This window comes from Mercenaria mercenaria, chromosome 2 (genome assembly GCF_021730395.1).
Source record: "Mercenaria mercenaria strain notata chromosome 2, MADL_Memer_1, whole genome shotgun sequence".
Classification (NCBI taxonomy): domain Eukaryota; kingdom Metazoa; phylum Mollusca; class Bivalvia; order Venerida; family Veneridae; genus Mercenaria; species Mercenaria mercenaria.
The window spans coordinates 8,021,754-8,042,079 of NC_069362.1; the positions used below are offsets into that span (position 1 = coordinate 8,021,754).

General features: G+C 33.6%; 2 protein-coding genes across 2 annotated transcripts; one reads left to right on the top strand and one right to left on the bottom strand.

Moving 5' to 3' along the window:
• Positions 1-585: 585 nt before the first annotated feature.
• On the bottom strand, positions 586-1,743 carry LOC128548370 (uncharacterized protein F23F12.3-like). The gene is made up of 2 exons (XM_053522965.1): positions 1,433-1,743; positions 586-1,028 (listed from the first exon to the last, which is right to left on the bottom strand). The coding sequence occupies exons 1-2, from the start codon at positions 1,667-1,669 to the stop codon at positions 603-605; spliced, it is 663 nt and encodes a 220-aa protein (XP_053378940.1). The 5' UTR covers positions 1,670-1,743; the 3' UTR covers positions 586-602.
• A 7,740-nt stretch (positions 1,744-9,483) lies between these two features.
• Positions 9,484-14,614, top strand: LOC123563121 (solute carrier family 22 member 4-like). The gene is made up of 9 exons (XM_053522969.1): positions 9,484-9,598; positions 9,890-10,248; positions 10,592-11,013; positions 11,862-12,080; positions 12,713-12,847; positions 13,289-13,371; positions 13,524-13,641; positions 14,018-14,090; positions 14,326-14,614. The coding sequence occupies exons 2-9, from the start codon at positions 9,904-9,906 to the stop codon at positions 14,479-14,481; spliced, it is 1,551 nt and encodes a 516-aa protein (XP_053378944.1). The 5' UTR covers positions 9,484-9,598; positions 9,890-9,903; the 3' UTR covers positions 14,482-14,614.
• The last annotated feature ends 5,712 nt before the right edge of the window (positions 14,615-20,326 follow it).

Here is a 20,326-nt window from a genome sequence, read left to right on the forward strand (position 1 = left end):
AGAAGAGGCTTCCAAGACTGGTTGTTTTGTTTTGAAAAACAAATTACGTCTGATATGGCATATACTTCAATTGTCCACGTTCTATTGTAGAAAATTTCAAACTTCATTTTCAAAAATATTTCGTCATTTTGTTTATGAACTATTGTGCGTCTCAAAACACCTAACATGGACCTTAAATACTAAACTGTTTTAATATGCGAGCACGAATTTCAGTGACAAAGTTATAACAATCGTCTCTTTAATATTATAAGCAAGAATCGGTTGTTCTTGAAAAATTAACCAGTCTATAAAAAAGGGAAAATGAATTTACGAAGTACGATGTTTTTCAACCCAAAAAATGAAATGTCAAACCATTACCAAAAAAAAAAAAAAAAAAAAAAAAAAGAAATTCATACACGTCTACTATTCTTTTTCTACTTTTATCCAAGACTCACAAACCTTTTTAACGTGGTGGTTTTCACCTTTATCTATGTCATTATAAGCTGCATCTTTCAGGTGCATTTAAATACAATGTGTTAAAACTATTAGTATTAATCATTTTTATCAAAATCACTTACCATATTTTTTTAATCAATAACTTATTTGTGCAAAATATGAATGACTTACAACCATGTAAGAAGGCAGGGTAGACCTAGTAAGCAGCAAAACAATTGAATATATCGCCAGTCTTGTATCAACCACGCTACCAGTGCAAACAGACATGATTGTAAAGGCCAGGATGGAAAACCAGTAATCCAGGCGCGCCACCGAGCAAGTGAGAACTCTGACACAATACAATACTGTATGGCAAGAAATGCTCCTGCGCCTATACCTATGAAAAGCCTTGAAATTGCAAACATTATCCAATTAACTGAGACAAAGCCTATCAAATTGAAGATCATTAAGCAAACGAGACCAGCGAAGTAGGGTGGTTTTCTTCCAAATAGGTCTGAAATCTGCCCTGCTAGGAGTGCGCCAGTAAGCATTCCAAATATCTGCATAGACATTACGGTACTTGGAATGTAGTCAAGACCACACAGAAGTTCGAACTGAAATTAAAAATGTCAACAAGATTACAAGATTGTCAGCATGGAAATAATGTAGAAAACTGTATACATATCTATCAATTTAACTTATGATCTGATAGTTTCCATAATTATTAAACATTTAAAAATTGTGTCCAGTTTGCATTTGAAAATAATGTTGGCTAATAACCAAACCTATTTAAGAAGTAAGCGTGCGTTTAACCATTCACGAATATAAAAGAATTTAAAACATCGCAAATATTCCTAGTCTACAGTAATGTCTTAAAATACAGCATTTGTCATAAATCACTAATAGAAGAGAATTCAGTTAATAATTATGTAAAAGTAACAAAGTATAAAATTAGATCAGTCATACATTTATAATCACGACAAAGATGATACAATGCGTAAATTATAGTAATCCCTACCTCTGAAACTATAGTTCTAGCACTTCCTCCAAACTGAAAACGTTTACATTTTGTACCGTTTAAGTAACATGTCTTTTCCTGACAATGCAACGTGTTGTTGGGGCTATTAATGCATGATGTCATATTTGAATATGTGACTTCACTAACACACCACCAAGGTGGGGTAGCAGAAATCAGTATCATACTCATAATGCTGAAGCTAATAAATGTTTTCGTTGCATGTACTGTAATTCCCATTCTAATTTGGAAACGGCCGCATCCACCAATATCTTCAATTATTTTATCCGGACTTGTAGCTACTGATTGTTCCATGATTTCTAGAAAAAAGAAGAAATTAAACTTTCATATACGGTTATGGACAATAACGATGTATAGACAAATCGGTCTCCTCTTCTCCTGGACTTAAAGGTTTAAAAACGGTTTGTTCGAACAGTGTCAAGGACGTATGCAGTATTTCTATCAGAATAAAATATGTACCAATGCTCATTTATTCTAATATGCCTTAAAACACAACACTTGTTTCAGTCCAACTTCTTTTGGGTTTAATTTGAGTTATGAGTTCAATTTATATGACAAAAATAAGATATGATTTCTATATTTCAAGAGGCTGTGCTAAAACAAAACTGCACTTGTCAGACATCGCAGTGACCGACCATTTACCTTCTTTAAGGAGTGACTGAGTAGGGAGTAAACTAAAGAATTATTGTATCCGCTAAAATATTAATTCATTTACCAACAATTCAATATTTGTATAACACTTGCTCTTAGCGTATCATCATACTTCAATTTAAGTGTAGCAATCAGTAATAGAACATAGATAAGAACTTACTTTTATCTTTTTCAGGTTCCAGTATTTGATATGTCTGATATATTTGACACTTATACACTCCTGCTAAAACCGTATTACTAACATAAAGGACGGTGTAAGTTTAAATGTTTATTAATGCATCACCATAACTGACTTTTTCCATCAAATTACATACATATTCATAACTAACAAGTAGGTTTATAAAAAGCAATACACTGTTTCATATCACAGTTTAGGGCAGTTACACTGTGCATGTAATAAACCTGAAGTCATAGTGTAACGTGGTTGGTCCGGATAACATATAATAAAGGCTGTACTTTACATGCGGAAAGAAAAATCTTTCTGCATTTAAAATGGTATCTAATATGTACATTTATAAAAAATGGAAACAAACTGTATGCATTAGAAATGCATTGGTGATTTGATAGCAAATAATACATCAACATTGGATATAGTGAAAATTGTTCACTCTATTAGATGCAAAATATCTACCTGTATAATGATTTTTTCCTTTTTAGATACTTTGCCACTTTTCTTGGATTATACTCATTAAATGCCTAAGTTTACATTCTGAAGACATTGCATTATATTGATCGGAGTAGCTTTCGTTAAAACATTCATCTCTAATTCTACAATAGAAAGGACAGACAACAAGAAAATGTGTTTCATCTTCGATCACAATTGCATCACAAAGTTTACAAAGTCTCTGTTCTGGGGCTTCACCCACGTAGCGTCCAGTTTCTACTCACAGTGGTAAAATACCACACCTGAATTGTGCCAGTAATGAACCTTCATTTTTCTGTAGATATAATTTCAAGTTGTGTTCAGTATTAAATGCGTCTTTAAAAGTAGTGTATGTCCGAAGTTTAGACACATTTCTTACGCTGCGTGACCATAAATCTCCTGCTTTCGCTGATTCAATGCTGATAATAGTTTTTCTTTCAAACTGATCTGATAATCCCAATTTGGACAAAATACCTTGCATATCACAATACCAGTTATTGGCACATCTATTATAATCCATATTGAATACCTTTTTAACAAACGATTGTCGTCTAAGCATATAAGTCTGTTCCAATATCTTAATATAGTAATCCATTGTCGATAATTTCTCGGGAGCCAACCTGCATCTCCAAGTAAGGCAAGAGTTGGCGCGAATCTGTGTACACCAAAAAAGTAACGGAGAGCACGATTGTGTATATTGTCAATTGCTTGTGAGCTTTTAAAACCTCAGACTGATGCACTGTAGTCTAAAATGGGAACTATGCATGATTCATACACTTTTTCATAGGATTGAAATCCGAAGTCCTTCAGTCAATGTATCTTTGATAAGAGGCAACCTAGGGCTCTGCCTGCACCTTTCGCTAGTGTATCGCAATTGTAAGAAAAGTCACCTTTGCAGTGAAAAATACTCCTAGGTATTTATACGTGTCTACAGTTTCAAGTATACTATTGTGAAAGTAAAATCTGTTTGTTGGGACCGGCCTTTTCGGAAATGTAAGCACTTTGATTTGTCTGTGTTTGTTAGTACCCTCCATCTTTTACACCAGCTGTGTAGCTGGTCTAGCATATATTGTAAGTCATTTTCAGAAGTGGCTAACAACACAATATCATCTGCGTATAACAATATTGATAATTTGGTCTCCCCAATTTTAACACCGCGGTCAAGGTCATTGACCTCTTTCACCAGGCCATTCACGAATATGGAGAAGAGTGTCGGTGAAATGTTGTCTCCCTGTTTTACTCCGGTTTTGCAATCGAACAAGTCAGTGTATTTGCTATTTATGCGTACACATGATGTTGAATATTGGTATATGCTCTGAATAGAATTGTACATCTTCCCATCAACATGGTTGAGCAAAAGTTTGTACAAAAGCATGTCTCTGTCTATGAAATCAAACTTTTAAGCATTTCCGAAGAAAAATAAAACTTGTATATAAAGAGGGATTATTTCGCACAATACTATTTAATGTAAAGATATGGTCCTCACATGACCTATTAGACCTAAAGCCATTTTGTTCATCAGCTAATATATCACTTTCGTCCAAGTATTTTGACAAACGTTTGTTAAGAAATGCACTATAAAGTTTACATATACACGACAGTAAAGTGACACCTCTATAGTTCATTGGAATGTGGGGATCCGTTGTATTGTCTTTAAGAATGGGACAAATAACTGATTTTCTCCAAACAGAGGGAATAATGCTTGTATCAAAAATAAGCTGGAACAATTATTGCAGCACCGCAATCATAGCCGGAAATTTTAATACACAATACAGAATTTGATCGTATCCGCTGGCTGACCTTGATTTTGCGTGCGTCACTATATTTGAGATTTCCTCTATTGTAATATTGCAGTTCATATTTTCGTTTAAAACATACAATGGGTCATTTATATTGTCCGCTAACAAACGTTTATGTATTTTAGCATTTCTGTAAAAAAATCATTATCAAACTCATTATCGTCTACGCCATTGTACAGATTTTAAAAATCCCGTCGCCACCTCTCGAAAACATCGGTTTCCTCATTGGATATTATTCCAGTGGAATCAATTATCTCTATAGGTATATTTTTATTATTTCTTGGTCCTATATTTTTTATTTTATCACAGAAATCATTCGGATTACTGGTAGACATACTTTCTATTTCAACGGCAACTGACATTCTGTAACATCGCTCCGCTTTTATTTAATGTTTTGTCAAATATATTTCTTGTAATGTAAATCTGACATATTTCTAACCGTTTTCGTCTGCTGTCGTTACATTTTAAGATACTGGTCTTCTTTAGTCCGCTTATCATTCCACAAATTTGTCAAATCCTCATTCCAGTACGGTTTCTTATTCTTGAAACGTCTATTCGTTCTGTTTGATGAGCCGACGGTCGGGATTTTATTGTACATTTCAGTAAGTATCACATTACACAGCCGTTCGTAAGTAATATCAACGTTTTCTTGTGATTTCCTACATCTTTCAATATTAGAAATGATTTCTAACACAGCTAATATAATCATAATCCGGTATTTCATTCAGTTTGTATCTCCGTTGAATTGTTTGTTCAGCCGTAAAACTGGTACAATATTTAGCTTACCAAAAGGTTCCTTCTAGCGCACATCAAATATTCTTTTTAAGGGTCCTGTTTCAGATGTGTAATAAAACAATTATGAAAAATGTGTTTTGTTAGTGCTTTGTTAGTTTACCGTGCATTCTTCTCTCTTTTTTTAAGTATATAGAGTTATTTCACACACAAATATTTATTTCATTTATAATAATAATCTCTCACCTTTTGATTAGCGATTCTACCTAAATATTATCAACGGGCAATAGATAGTAAAGATCATCATTCTATTAAACTTTGGGGATATATGGCCGTCTGGGACCGTACTATTAAGCTATAAGAACAAGGGCTTATATATAAGTAGGGAACCAACACTCTAATGGGTTTGAAAACATGCGTATTAAAAATCACAGCTTGAATCTTACAAAACAACTTATCAGAAGGCATTAAATTACAAAGTTCGAAACATTTTATAGCTCAATGAAATGAAAAAAAATGCAATATACAATTCTGGATAAAAGCAAGGGAAGTAATTGAAATGACGGTGCGTAGCGTGCAAATAGCATTAACAGACAAGCGAAAAAATCTCAAATTACTTTATAAGTACAGTATATTTTGATGGTAATACTTAACGTCAAATTAATATAGTTGATATGAAATAAAATCTGTAAAAGATCCTTTGAAAGCAAAGAGAATAATTGCAGACAATAATTTTGGGCGGGAGTCTATTTTTAGATGATGCATATTCATTTAATCAGTCTCTAATCTATATTATGACATGTTAGATTTAGGAGTTATATGATTCAAACTATATTATTGTTTCTTGTAAGTCTGTTATTACGTCGTTGTATTCCACTAAAGATAGACTTAAAGATGCGTAAACAAACATTGTCAAAGAGGCTATGTGTAATGAATGTGCATGAGTCCAAGATGGCGGCGCCCTACTGGAATTCGGATGCCTTTGATGATACCATTGTATTTATTACCTGCTCAGTCAAGTATGACATGTTCACCATAAGTGTTCCTTCCCTTGAGAAAGAACAATGACCCGGTGTCCTATATTGTGACGTATTAAGTTCAGACAAAAATACAGAATTATCAGGTAGTCTTGATCTCTTTCCCAAAAGATCGTGCAAGTTGTGACGGTCAACAATTGATTGTACCGTTAACACCTTGAAGTTTATACAATACTGCAAATTGTCGTGAGGCACACACAGATAATCTACGACTGCTCTACCCTTTCTTGATATAGATGTAAAATTATTATGCTCTTTGTCATATCTGCCGTTTAAAACGCAAAATCTAGATTCAATAATGGCCAGTTTTTCAACTATTAAGTAAAGACTTAAGCTCTGACTTAAGCCGTGTCGGATATATTTACAACGATTAAGTCAGCACGTGAATAACCGTGCTCGACAAAAGTTAAACCTTCGATTGGATTTTTCTACTTTGAGCGGTGTCAGCAATGGCTTATCTTTCTATTGTTATTTTAAACCTGGGGCATAGGTGGTTTAAGAAAGAGGGAAGCGGAATATTTAGACATGGATTTAAATTTCCAGTATGAAGTTAAAGCGGAAATGTTGAGGAGGGAGGGAATGATACGGGACTGAGCAAACCCTTTCGTTATGTACGATGATTTGGACTTTTGGATAGATTTTTTGTTTGTTTTGGGTTTAACGCCGTTTTTCAAAAGTATTTCAGTCATGTAACGGCGGGCTTGGATAGATTTCGTCTCAGTAAAGCTAGTATTACAGATGTTTTGCTTTATAAAAAAGACTTAAACCAACAGCGACGCCGACGCTGGGGCGAGTGCAAAAGCTCATTTTTTATTCGAAAAGTCGAGCTAAAAATGTAACAGATTCAACTCTTCAGTTTTAACTTTACTAAATTCGCTACATTTGTACACGTTTCAAAATATACATGCAAGCATAAATATATACTAATCCCCAATGATAACGTGATTTCCGCCGAAACGCGAGGACGAGTTTATTTCGTGATAACTTATGAAATAATAATCATAATGGTTACCCATTACTTGACAATTAAATATTAGTATTTTTTTCATTTGAAAATCCACTATGTACATGGAAAAATAGCTCAGTTGGGTAAAACTGCAGACAACAATTGGGTATAAACAAATCGTTTTGTGGGTTCGAATCTTCATGTTTTTTTGTTTTTTTTCAGATATTTTTCTATTCGTTTTCATTTTTGTTTCATTATTTTTGTTTCTTTCTTTGATGGTTTGAATTTGTATATATGTCTTTATATAACAAAATAGTATGTTCATTATTTGCATGGCTTAAGTACATGTATTTAATCAATATCATCTTTGATATATAATAAACTATTCTGATCTGCCAAATCGGCTTTAGGTATCTCTCTCAGTCTCTGTCGTATTGTCACAGAGCTCATGAAGGAAACTTAATTTTTATACAAAAGTGGAATAAAAAATTAATTTCAATGCTGAGTTTCGAACCCACACGGCAAAAGATATGCTTTACCACTGAGCAAATTTGTAACCTGTACAAAATCTAGAAATATATAGATTGTAACATGCTAGAAAAATGCTGAATTCCCTATGTTCCATTTTAATCTATTTATAGTCATGTTTGTAAATATCAAGTTATCGTTGGGGCATAGTAAGTGCATGCATTTAATTATAAGTACATGTAACGCACAAATAAGTAGGTGAACATATTTATATATGGATACGCACGTCTGTGTATATACGTCTTTCAATGACGTGTGGATTTTGAAATTCGTGCATTTGCAAGTGCAATTTGAGTACCTATACTATTAATTTAAATTTACAAATTCATTCCTAATTACAAGTGCATATTGCACGTGTTTTGTACATGAAAGGTGGAACATTAAAGAATAATGAAAACAATAAGACAATGAGCAAACATAGGAATGCTTGTAGTCTTACATTGAAATAAATTCACCTTTTTTCCCAGCAAATGTTTTTTTTTCATTCATTAGACGGGCGCTAGTGCTTCTGTGTCTTTTTATTTTTCTATGATTTCTATGAGAAATTCTCTTTCGAAAGTAGTAAATCACCAAACTAACACGTTTTATATATGAAAAATACAGCGAAACGGTCCGATGACTGTATCTACATGTTTATAGTGTGTGACCAAGGCTTAGCTAATACATCGCAAATATACCCGCCAAGTATTAGTAAAAATCCGTTAGAAAACAAGGTTGAGCGATGGCTTAACTAATACTGGTTTGAGCCTTTCTTAGTGCTAGAGTTGAAAAACTGGCCATAAGAAATTCAATTAAATCATGACCATGTTGATTTATATTAGTGAAAAAGTCATTGAAAGTATCAAAGTATAGAACGCAACCAAGAAAAATGGAAGCAGACTTGGTTTGACAAGTCTGTTAATGAACGCTTATCAAGTGTGCATCACCCCTTGTGCCCCCTAGCACCGGCTGAAGCAAACTTCTATTATGATAAAATTGGATAGACTTCCAAAGGATCAGAAAACATAACAACAGTAAGTCCGAGTACGGGGAGATATTTTACAGCCGCAAAAGTCACTGATTATTGTGATAGTTAATAAAATCGATATGGAGATCCTTTAGAAACATAGAAAGAGACAATCTAAATAATAGCGTACCGAGTTTGATTAAATCTATTCATGATAGGTATTGAATGAAATGAACAAAGTCCCTCGTGCCTTTTAACGGGATTCAGTTTTAATAAAACAGATTTAAGGTAGTTCTGCACGTTTGAATCAATTTTTTTCTACAAGGGGAAAAACTAAAGCAAAACATAAATGACGTTTGTCCATCTTTCAATTTGGATACTCAGTACCATTTAGTGTTAAAATGGGTGCTTACCAAAAACGTACTGACTGAATGGCGAACAGTGCAGACATGATCAGACTGTACGGATGTGCAGGCTGATCATGATCTACACTGGTCGCAAAGGCAGAATCAATCGTGTCCAGGATGATAAGGGTTAGAAACCAAGTTTTGATTGATATGTTACATTTTGACCTAAGGTCAAAACAAAATTCACCGTAAAGATATGGTTAAAAAACTAGGTTAAATTAAATGTTTAGATATTAAAGATCATGATCTACACTGGTCGCAAAGACAGAATCAGTCGTGTCGAGGATGATAAGGGTTATAAACCAAGTTTTGATTGATATGAATCATTTTGACCTAAGGTCAAAACAAAATTCACCGTAAAGATATGGTTAAAAAACTAGGTTAAATTAAATGTTTAGATATTAAAGTTGTTATCCTTAAAACTATGCCGTTACAAATTAAACAGGAATTATAATCGAGGTAAAAACTCTTTTCCTTTTCTTAAAACAAATACATTTATTATGTATACAGCTACTTTTTTGTTGTAAATGCAAAAACACATTCATTTCTATGCATGTGGTTAAGGGCACCAAACGTTCAATTTGCATTTAATTTAATTTGATTATTTAAAAGTTTTAAATTATAGTAAAACCTGGTATTTTAGTATTTTTTTTTATTTCAAACTGAACAAATAAATGTAAAATATCACTATTTGTTAATGAAAGGTCTGAATGTGGGGCAATTTTACCAAGAAAATATTTTATTTTGCAGTTGTGAAATTCAAAATGACAGTTTCGAAGCAACAGACAAGCGATCATGCTGCAAGTATCAGTCCTGACGAAATAATTGATGATATCGGCGGATGCGGGCCCTTTCAAATTAGAATGAGTATTGCTGCTCATATAATAAAGACTATCGTCTGCTTCAGTTTTGCAGGAATGATTATTTACACTGCCCCGCCTTCTTGGTGGTGCAAAAATGATCTCGTGCACTACAATTTGACGTCATGCTATAGTGTAGAAAATGGATCATCTGTAAACTATTGTAAGTCGCACTCATGTTATACAGCTAACGGAACACAATGTACATCATATGGCTTTGAAGACAGTTTAAATACAATAGTTAATGAGGTAAGACTAACCACACCGATTCATTGATTTTTCGTAATATTTTGTACTATAGGTAACGGTGTTTACTTCAAAATAATTTTATAAAGCATTTATCTTGTACTATTTAAGGACAAATGGGAGGGAGCATTGTACAGTTAAACGTAAATACGTGCGCTAGACCTTTCCGTACTAGTAATGAGATAGTAAAAACTTTATTGACAGAAAATTGTGCTGATACTCTTGCGAAGATTATTACGCTTTCTATGTTAATGAACATAAACGTTACCATTTCTAACTGAAAAATAATTAACGTTTATTATTCAGAACATTTCAATAGATGAAACATTTCCTTTTTCTTTTTCAGTTCAATCTTGTTTGTACCCAAGACTTCATTCCAAGTACAATAAATTCTGTTCAACTTGCCGGAATTCTTTGCGGAAATTTAATGTCTGGTCAAATTTCCGATTTGTTTGGACGAAAACCACCGATGTTTGCATCCATTGTTATAATTATGGTATCTAATCTTCTAGGCTTTTTCTCAACGTGTTGGGAAATGTTTGCTGTTGCGGTATTTTTCACAGGAGTAGGAGGTGGTTTCTTTCTTACGACCCATTACTGTCTCCTATCCGAATTTTCACCCGCAAAGTGGCGTGTATGGATCACGGGATTTCCATCTTGGCCGATAGAGGGATGTTTCCTTTCACTTGTGTCTTGGTTACTTCACGACTGGCGATACATTCAACTTTTTACCGCAATCTTTGCGTTGCCATGTTTGCTTTCTTGGTTGTAAGTGGAATATTCATGTATATACTTTATGCTTTAACCTTACATACTAGCATGAAATATATCATATATTTTCTATATATAATTCTTAAAGTTAAAAATCCCCTTCCTTATCTAGCATATTTATTAATCTCTATTGTTATGTACATCATTATCACAATGCTGAAATATCTCAAATAATTAGTCACGCGTTTTAAGCCTGTGCAAGGGGACGAGAGGGCTGATGCCCACTTATCACTTGTCATGAACAGACTCATTCAAACCGAGTCTACTGTTACTTTATTTAGATGCTTCCAAAGGATCATCTTACAGATTTTATTACATTTCAGGCTGTATTCCTTTAATGTGTCACAACAACAGTCTGTAAGTGCTCAGTGGTGGCCTTAACATGTCTCCCCATTTTTTGAACTCAGTTTTGTTATATATTCTTGTCCTTTTAGATTATGGAATTCTTTCAATATCTATGTAATAAGATTCAGCTTAGGCTGATGCTGGATAGCGTGAGGGGTATTGTGCTTACCATTTCCTCTCCTAAACATACTCAATCAATCCGAGTCTGCCATAATTGTTCTGACAGATTTTATTTTAAACTTTTGTCCTTGGTTCATAATTATCGGTCTCAACTTCCATATTTGCTAGAATTTTATATCCTAATACTAATTTATATAAACGTGTCGTAGTTTCGCATGTTTCTGACTTTAAATGTTAAATATATTCCTAGTTTTTTAAAATTATGAATACAATTTATGTAAATTTCTATAATACTCTGTTATGCTGAAACTAACCCGGATCTAATTTGAAAAGTTTATTATACAAAATAAATCGTACAATGATTATATATTTGTTACAAGCATAATTCCAGAGAGTTTCCGATGGTATGTAGCACATGATAAACCAGAAAAGGCAGAAGAAATACTCAGATCCGTTGCAAAATTCAACAAACATGAAAACATCAATTTGCATAGAGCGCTACGAAAGCCAGAAACAAGAGATAACAAAAGATACACGGTTTTGGACTTGGTCAAGACCAAGACTTTGATCAGAGTAACCCTGCTCTCAGCTTTAAGTTGGTAATAATCAAAAATAACATAAAATAAAATTAAATCTTGCTGGCAGTGAGCCTTAGGGCTGTAAACACTTGACTGCGTCGGTGTAAGGTCTATATTGCTTATGGCACATCTAGATTAAGGCTTAAACCCGATATTTCTGTCGGTGTATCTCGATTTAGGCTGTGAATGTTGTTTGCGTTGGGTGTATCTCTGATTAGGAAGTAAAATCACGTTTAGTGTATGCCGTAAAGTGTCGATTGCATTTGGTGTATTTTGGATATTTAAGCTATGATGTAAGGTATTATGCGGTTTTGAGTATCGACATTTTGTTCATGTCTGACGTTGACGTTCAAATCTGTGAATGCCTGTTTGAGTTGGGCGTATTTCAGTACAGGCTGTTTCGTTTGCGTTTGGCTTATCCCATTTTAGGTCGCCTTTATTTTGTGTTTCTCCATATATGATAGGATGTATGATACAAGTTTTTGACATCATTCTGCTTAAATTCATTAACTAAACAAATATTTTTAGCTGATAACACCAAGCTGGTGATCGTGTATTATCATTTTGAAATAGTATGCCATCGGATGGATTGACAAGTCTGTACACTTTAACTGATATGATTGTACTTGAACTGAATGGATCTGATTTTTCAGGATAGCCCTTGGCTTCTGTTCCTTTGGCTTAGCCTTTGGTATCCAGTCATTATCGGGCAACATTCACCTGAATCTCTTCTTGTTCAGTCTAACCGGAATTCCATCTAAGGCTATTGCGTTGTGGCTTCAAAACAGGTAAAAGTTAAAGCTTGCAGATATTAAACTCAAGACTGCACTGATTAAGAATGTAAAATGAAATATAATGGTTTAAACTCTCCAATTCCAGTTTGCCACCGACAGTCCAAGTCGTTGCTTTATTTGTTCGTTTTATCTTCGTTGTCTCTATTTTACTTTGTTAATGGAACTATATGTATATATTTATTATGTAATATCATGTACCCATCCATACGTATGTAAGTTACAGATACAGGATACTAATTGTCCTTCTGGATTTTTGCCTGTATAACAAACATTCAAATGTCTGTGGTTCGGTTTTGGAAGTCTAAAGTTGATTACACATTTAAATTTGTCTACCAATTGTCTTAACGCTTTTATTAGCACAATATATTTGGTTTATAAATATTTTTTTTTAATATATAAAATAAAGTATAAATTCAATGATACATATTTTTACAGATTTGGTCGGCGGGTTACATGTATGTTATGTTTCATTGTGGTGGCATTTGGTGGTTTAGTCGTTGGTATCGTTGAAACAACAGGTACTTTGTACATTTATTTTTGTGACACTATTTGTACTTCTCTAATAGTATGGCTCTTATCCGGTAGTATTTCTTTAGTTTGCAAAGTCGCGTGCAATTCATGCTTACCATTTAATGTATTCATTACTATTTTATTATTATCGTTTTTACAGATGCCCCGCATAAGGACGTTCTTACTAATGCATTTGCACTGACTGCAAACACCGGTATAGTAACAGCATGGGGTCCTATACAAACTATGACTATTGAGCTCTACCCAACCGTTGTACGGTGAGTATTAATACTTCCTTCGCGTAGATAAATAACACTAAACCAATAAAAATACACCCAAGCCCAATGGGAACTGTCTTGATTTTCTGTCTATTTCAAGTTAGATGAAACATTGAAATAAAAAAATAAATATTTCATCTATGAATAAAAGGCTGCGGGTTTTCATTTGAAACCTACTTACTTTAAGTGGCAGTACAACTGTTTCGGAGAAATGACCACAATCCTTTGAAATTAGAACTATACTTCATTTTTGCTAGTTTACATTACATTTTATGTTTACATATCGTTTCAGTTTTTCAGTTATTTATATTTCAATCATTATTCGATTTTACACAAGATATTAATGCTATCATAAATTCATTTGTTTCACCTGCAGAAATATTGGATTTGGCACACTAAGCGTTGCTGGACGGATAGGCGGAATAATTGCGCCACAAATAGTCTATCTGGTACGAGTACTGTTGTAATAATTTAGTCGTTTTGTTTGATATATCTTATTGTTCACGATTCCACAACTTTGTAGTAAGAAAAAAAAGAAAACACTCTGTGCAGAAAAGACTTCATATGTTCGTAATTTCATCCTTTGTCTTAACGTTTAGTTCGAATATTGTTATGTATATTTTAGTAATTCTTTGGTTTTAAAATTTTTCTTATTGTCAATTAATTTACCATTTTATTTTGTAGAACACGTACGTTCCTGGCTTATTATTTTACGTTTGTGGAGCTATTTCTGTAATCTGTGTGATCGGACTTGTTTTCTTACCTGAGACAATGGACAAAAATCTAACTGACAAAATAAAGGAACACAATGTTTTAAACCAAAAAGATGTGCCTGTCTAAATGCAGGAAAATCATTGGTCATAGTATATACACTGTTTAAATGGTGCCCTTAGAGTGTAAGCTACTCTATATTCCGTCTAAAATTGTATGCTTCTTCTTTCATAGTATTAAAAATAAAAGAATTGTGTACGCTGGATGGAAAAGAGATTAAACTTCAAGCATAATTTCTTAGTTATATTTAATTTGTCATTCTCTACAATGGTTTGTTTTCATGCATCTATATTGCCAACTGCGCATTAGGATCGCCGGGACTATTTTGCCGAAATGAGCGAAGCAGACATTGCTAGAAATACAAAACAGTTACAATTATTCATCCACATGTGAGAAATATATTTTCCTTTCCATGGCAAAGAAATAAGAAATCATTGATCAAAAATATGGTCTGCTGAGCCAATTAAGTGCGGCAAAACAAATATGAAGATAATCTGATAACATCCCATACGATTTCCTCAAGGTTTGTAAGCCCGATTTCCTATGGAATATAGTTTATTTTGAGGTAAATAATATACATATACATGTAGCTCCCTGTCTTCAAATAATTAAAATACATTTGTTGCAAACACGTGACCCATACATGAGGGACGCAAATAGCAAGTCACCACATTTGAATGACCAGTAGGTGAGTTGAAACAGGTTTTACAATAGCCTTGTGGCGGCTGTAAAATGTTACCCTGTAACTTTACTCAGTGTTGTTATATTTACTGGTCCTTTAGAATCATGGAGGGCATTAGTTTTTAATTCCACTTAATTTGTCGGTGCCAGGGGTGTGAGGGGCATTGCATATTTCACAACCTCTCATGAACAGACTCGATCAAACAGGGTCTGCTTTTATGTTGCTGTGTTGCGTTCCATGCTTACAAAAGACCTTTTCACATATCTAACTTTTTATTATTTGCGCTTAATACCACTATTCTAGGCGTAAATAAAACTCAGTGAATTAACAACTATTTCTTCTCCTCTGTAATGTGCGCGATAAAGCCACATTTACGTATTTCAGCGATCTGATAACCTACAAAATTTGACCTCCAAACTACTCAGTCAGTTTGTAGATGATCAAGCGATATCGCGGGCAGTACTAATAAAAAATGTTATAACATTATGCTACAGCGATCGCAGGAAAGTCTAAAGTTTAATTAGATAATAAATAAACATGAACATTTGTCTAGGAGATAACATAGTTCAAATGAAGCTCTGATATTCATGCTGATCTTAATTATATAAGTATTAACCACTATCTTACAATACATTTAACTTGAAACGCAATTGTTAAACCCGATTAAAGTAAGGACAAAAATTAAAAAGTAAGTATCTTTCAATAGAATTTTACAGCAAGATTTATTTTTATATTGCTCTAATTTTTCTAAGTTTATGTTATACATTATATACTAGTATATCAAATTAACGAGGTATACTGAATAGCTATGTTTTAGTAATAGTGTTTTATGACTGTACTTCAATATATCATCAAAAAAATATAAAACGAATAATCTTATTTTTAACAGATATCGGTAAGTTATTTGTTGTCTTGAACTGAAACTTAACTGTTAGCATTTTCAAAATGTAACTCAAATAATAAAGCAGTCACGCACAGTCGACATATTTGTAAAATTCTTACAAAAATACCTCCTTTAAATTGCATATTTATGGTATATATTGTTACAATTTTTTGGTTAAGAACATGTACTCTTTGTGCGTATTTTGAGCGAAAGAAAAAGCCATAAAAAGTATGTGTAATAATAAATATCCACAGGAAATTGTTCAGAATAAACTCAACCATCACTCTCTGCGACAACCTGTTGATCAAGGTTCTTTATCAAATCAGATTAAAAATCTTTTAGACTACAAATTTTGCATTACTTTTGCTTACACATTTATAAAATTAATACGCTAAATGAACTCACCAAAGTGACGACGTTAACGTTAACAATACAAGCGACGTCCCGCCAAAAGGGGCACGGCATCGCACACGGAACAACACGCATTAAGACGCTTATTCTTGACAAAATGCTAGAAAATAATATGAAAAGGATACATGCTTGAAATTAAATGATCTTGCAAAAGGGACATGTGAAAGAAACATGGAATGTAGAAAGGTCCTAGATAGGAGAGAAAAATTGTGTATAAAGAAGGTTAAAGAGATAAAGAAACTAGGGAAACTTCCAAATTATAAGGTGCAGGAAACAAATAAAGAAAATCAAAGGCTATATACAAAACATGGCTTTGGTAGCACTGTCATTGAAACATGTACAATACCTATACAGATGTTCATCAAGAGATATATGAAACACGATGAAACAACACAGGAATACTTAAATATACCGTAGAACATAAGCGGAGGAAGAAATCAGTATATCTAAATGAGAAATATGAGTAACAAATGACAAATAAAAAACGGACGATTCAGAAGCATCGTGGGGAACTGAAGCTGAAATATATGCAGCTACACTATAAATGCTGACGATATACTTACACTAAAGTTATCTTCCTGATGGTAATACAATTATCATTATAATGGAAACTAACCATTTGAATGGTTCAATAGAATTACAGTTTTGAAAAGGAAATGCCCTTTTCTGCTTTGATGTGAAAGGTTATGTTTTCTTACTAATTCTAGAACCTTGTTTCTTTTAATATTTCCAGTAAATTATCTGTGGGGTGCACTGGCTGGGTAATTGCACAGCAAAGTCTTAGGAACTAAAGACAATTGTACAAAGAACCCGCTTGCAACTTTTAGATCTTTTTGCCATCACTTGTCATTTTCGCACTTTCTTAGCTGTTAACTTTGTTGTTTATCCCCCTTTGAAGTTTAAAATGATATAACCAATATTTCATACCTTGTAAGAATTCGTGAAACTTGCATTCAGCTGCATTTTTATAGATTTGGGAGTTTTTGCATCAGTGGTGCACCCTGTAGGCGTTTTGCTCTTTGATCAAAAGTACTCATCCATCTTGCACACACCTTGTGTCTATCATAATTTCATTTACATTTTTGCAAATAGAATTTATTAAAATGTAGATTTAAGGAAACTTTTATCAGGTATGAAATAACATTATGGTACGAGGATTGTTCAAATATGAATTCATCTAGAACATTATCTCGCTCAATAATGCAAAAATCACGAGGAAATTAAGATTATTGGGTAGATAAATATGTTAGCTTTACATTGATACCACTACCATTAAATCCGTTTACTTTAGCTGTGTCTATCGCTCGCTAAACATTGACTACTCGTGCATACTAATACAAAAATAGTTGGAAGAAGGTCAGCGTACGCCGTTGAAATACGGTCCTATATTAAGAATCGTTGTATTCTTGGCATAGGGTGTAAAGACATTTTTGGTGAAATATGTTCTGCTTATGGGCATAATGAAATGTCTTTTTCGACAGTTATTCTTTGGTTTAAGAAATTCAAATGTAGGTTAGTTTCAACAGAAGATGCACCACATGGCCGTCGTCCGAAAACAGCAACGTCTGCCAAGATGGTTGCTAGAGTGAAAGAAATAGTTGCTACTGATGCAAGATACACCGCTAGGCAAATAGCTAGTGTGGTTGGCATCTCATTAGGAGCAGCTCATACAACTCTGAAACGTAATTTGAAAATGAGAAAGATCTATGCAGATGGATTCCCCATCTGTTGACATATGAGCAGAAAACGGCACGCGTGCTATGCGCAAATTGTTGCTTAAACAGTTTCCAAATTACAATGCACGGTCTTTCGCAAATGTCGTCACTGGTGACGAGACATGGGTTCACTTTTTTGAGCCCAAACAAAAGATTCAGAACAAAATATGGGCAACAAAGTCTGGCAAAAGACCATGCACTGCAAAGCGGACCATAAGTGTCAAGAAGGTAATGTATGCCATATCCTTACAACTCAGGGTTCTGCCATTCAGGTTGCTGTACCTAAAGGCAAATCCGTAAATGCGAAGTTTTACAAGACTAAAGTTCTTCGAAAGCTGAAGAAATATTTCAAAAAATCGAAGACCCGCAACTGGTTTGGCCAATGTCAGATTGCTACATGACAATGCGTCATCGCACAAGGCGTCTATTGTACAAGACTTTCTGAAGCAGGAAAAGGTTGTTGTGCTCCCTCACCCTCTTTATTCGCCTGACTTTGCCCCGTGTGACTTCTTTTTGTTCTCAAGGCTCAAAACATAATACCTTTCTGGTCGAAAATTTGTGCAAACACCTCGGTTCTGCAATATTCCAGTATCTTCATAGTTTACCTAGAAAATACTATGAAAATGCCTTCAAGGATTGGATTAGAAGACTGAAACTTTGCATATCTGTTGGAGGTGAATACTTCGAGGGGACCAAATAAAATTTTCATTGAAATCTATCAAGGATACATTTGAACAATCCTCGTATTAATTATAACAAAATAAAGGTCAGTGTAATTTACCGATGATTAAAGAGATCTGCACATTTCAATTTGATATTAAGACTTTATCGCAATATTTGGAAGTATTAAGCGTGTTGAACTTTGAAGTAAGATGATAACGTTGTCGTTTCAATAACTTACGCATAGGTTTCCATCAATTTCGTTTTCGCATGCCAATCCGGACTTTATTCCTAACAATGTATATGTACAGATGAGACATTTATCTTCACAATAAAAATAATAGACCTATCATTGCTTTTTTGTTTCATTTGCTCCATGTACATATATCGTTTATGCTTAATATACAGGAAATTATGATGATGTTGATGGTGATAACTAATAGCCGATGGACGAAAACTGTTGTTAATATTAATGATACAGCAAAATACGGATAATTGTAATATAATCGATTAGTGGTAACAGATTTCTAGTGTTCAAATAAATCGTCACTTTCATTGTATGAGATGTATTGTCAATATTATACCCATACTGAATAACTTGTTAGTAAGTAGTCGGAACTAGTGCTCGAGGTCTCAAAAATTAATTTTTACATTTTCATTTTTAAATATTTGATTCAAAAGCCTTAATATATTAAAATAAAATATTTAAAATATACTTGTGTTGAACACTGGCTGGTCATGTCGCAGAAACTTCTGAGAGACAATTTTAAGAAGTCACGTAATAAAGCGGTTGAAAGTTATTATTAACGTCTTTAACATTATATACTTATACTAGAGTATTTTAGAAAAAAACAACCTTTTCGATCTCATAAAATGTTTATTATGTATGTTAATAACTTGACTCACAACTCACTTCTCTAGATACGGTTAACCAATAAAGGTTACATTATTTTGACATTATATTACCTCCAAATTATTAAAATTATGAGAATCCGCAGAAGTGTGTTACCCAAAAGTTAAGTGTAAGTGTAAGTTTCAGTGTATATTATTGTAGGCAGTAGGATAGCTTTTGCTGATGTAATCTAATAAACGTGTTTATGACTTGATAAAAGTCCTCGCACAAAATGTTTTACAAAAGACCTGTAGGTGGTTTGTGTACAAGTATTTCCCTTCAACTCCTTTAGACAGTATTGCAACATGAAGCTGTCGTTTTTGTTAATGTTCTCAAGAGGCGATTTAACTGGAGGATAAACGTATGTTATTAAGGACAGCGCTAGCGTTAGTAAGAAAATATTTCACAAACAGTGATTTTTCGTTGAACAAAACCATTGATTGGAGTTCAGATGCGAATAAAGCAGATCTTGATGGTGAAGCTATGACTTTTGACGCAATGATGTACAAACAGTGATTTTGTTGCATGATAAAACACCATTCAGTCTATATGGGCGTTCCATGGCGAGACCTACACTCCTAATTAAAACAAGAAGATCATGAAATGAACGCTTATTGACGTAATATTTGTTTATGATAGGTTATTAAATTTTTTATGCTCAATACTGTTAA

Bases quoted from the DNA above. Each gene is read 5' to 3' on its own strand.
- LOC123563121 (XM_053522969.1), top strand. From the start codon at position 9,904: ATGACAGTTTCGAAGCAACAGACAAGCGATCATGCTGCAAGTATCAGT. The intron at 10,249-10,591 runs GTAAGACTAACC...TTTCTTTTTCAG, and splicing joins TAAATACAATAGTTAATGAG to TTCAATCTTGTTTGTACCCA. The intron at 13,372-13,523 runs GTACTTTGTACA...TCGTTTTTACAG, and splicing joins TGGTATCGTTGAAACAACAG to ATGCCCCGCATAAGGACGTT.
- LOC128548370 (XM_053522965.1), bottom strand. From the start codon at position 1,669: ATGGGAATTACAGTACATGCAACGAAAACATTTATTAGCTTCAGCATT. The intron at 1,029-1,432 runs GTAGGGATTACT...TTTTAATTTCAG, and splicing joins CTAGAACTATAGTTTCAGAG to TTCGAACTTCTGTGTGGTCT.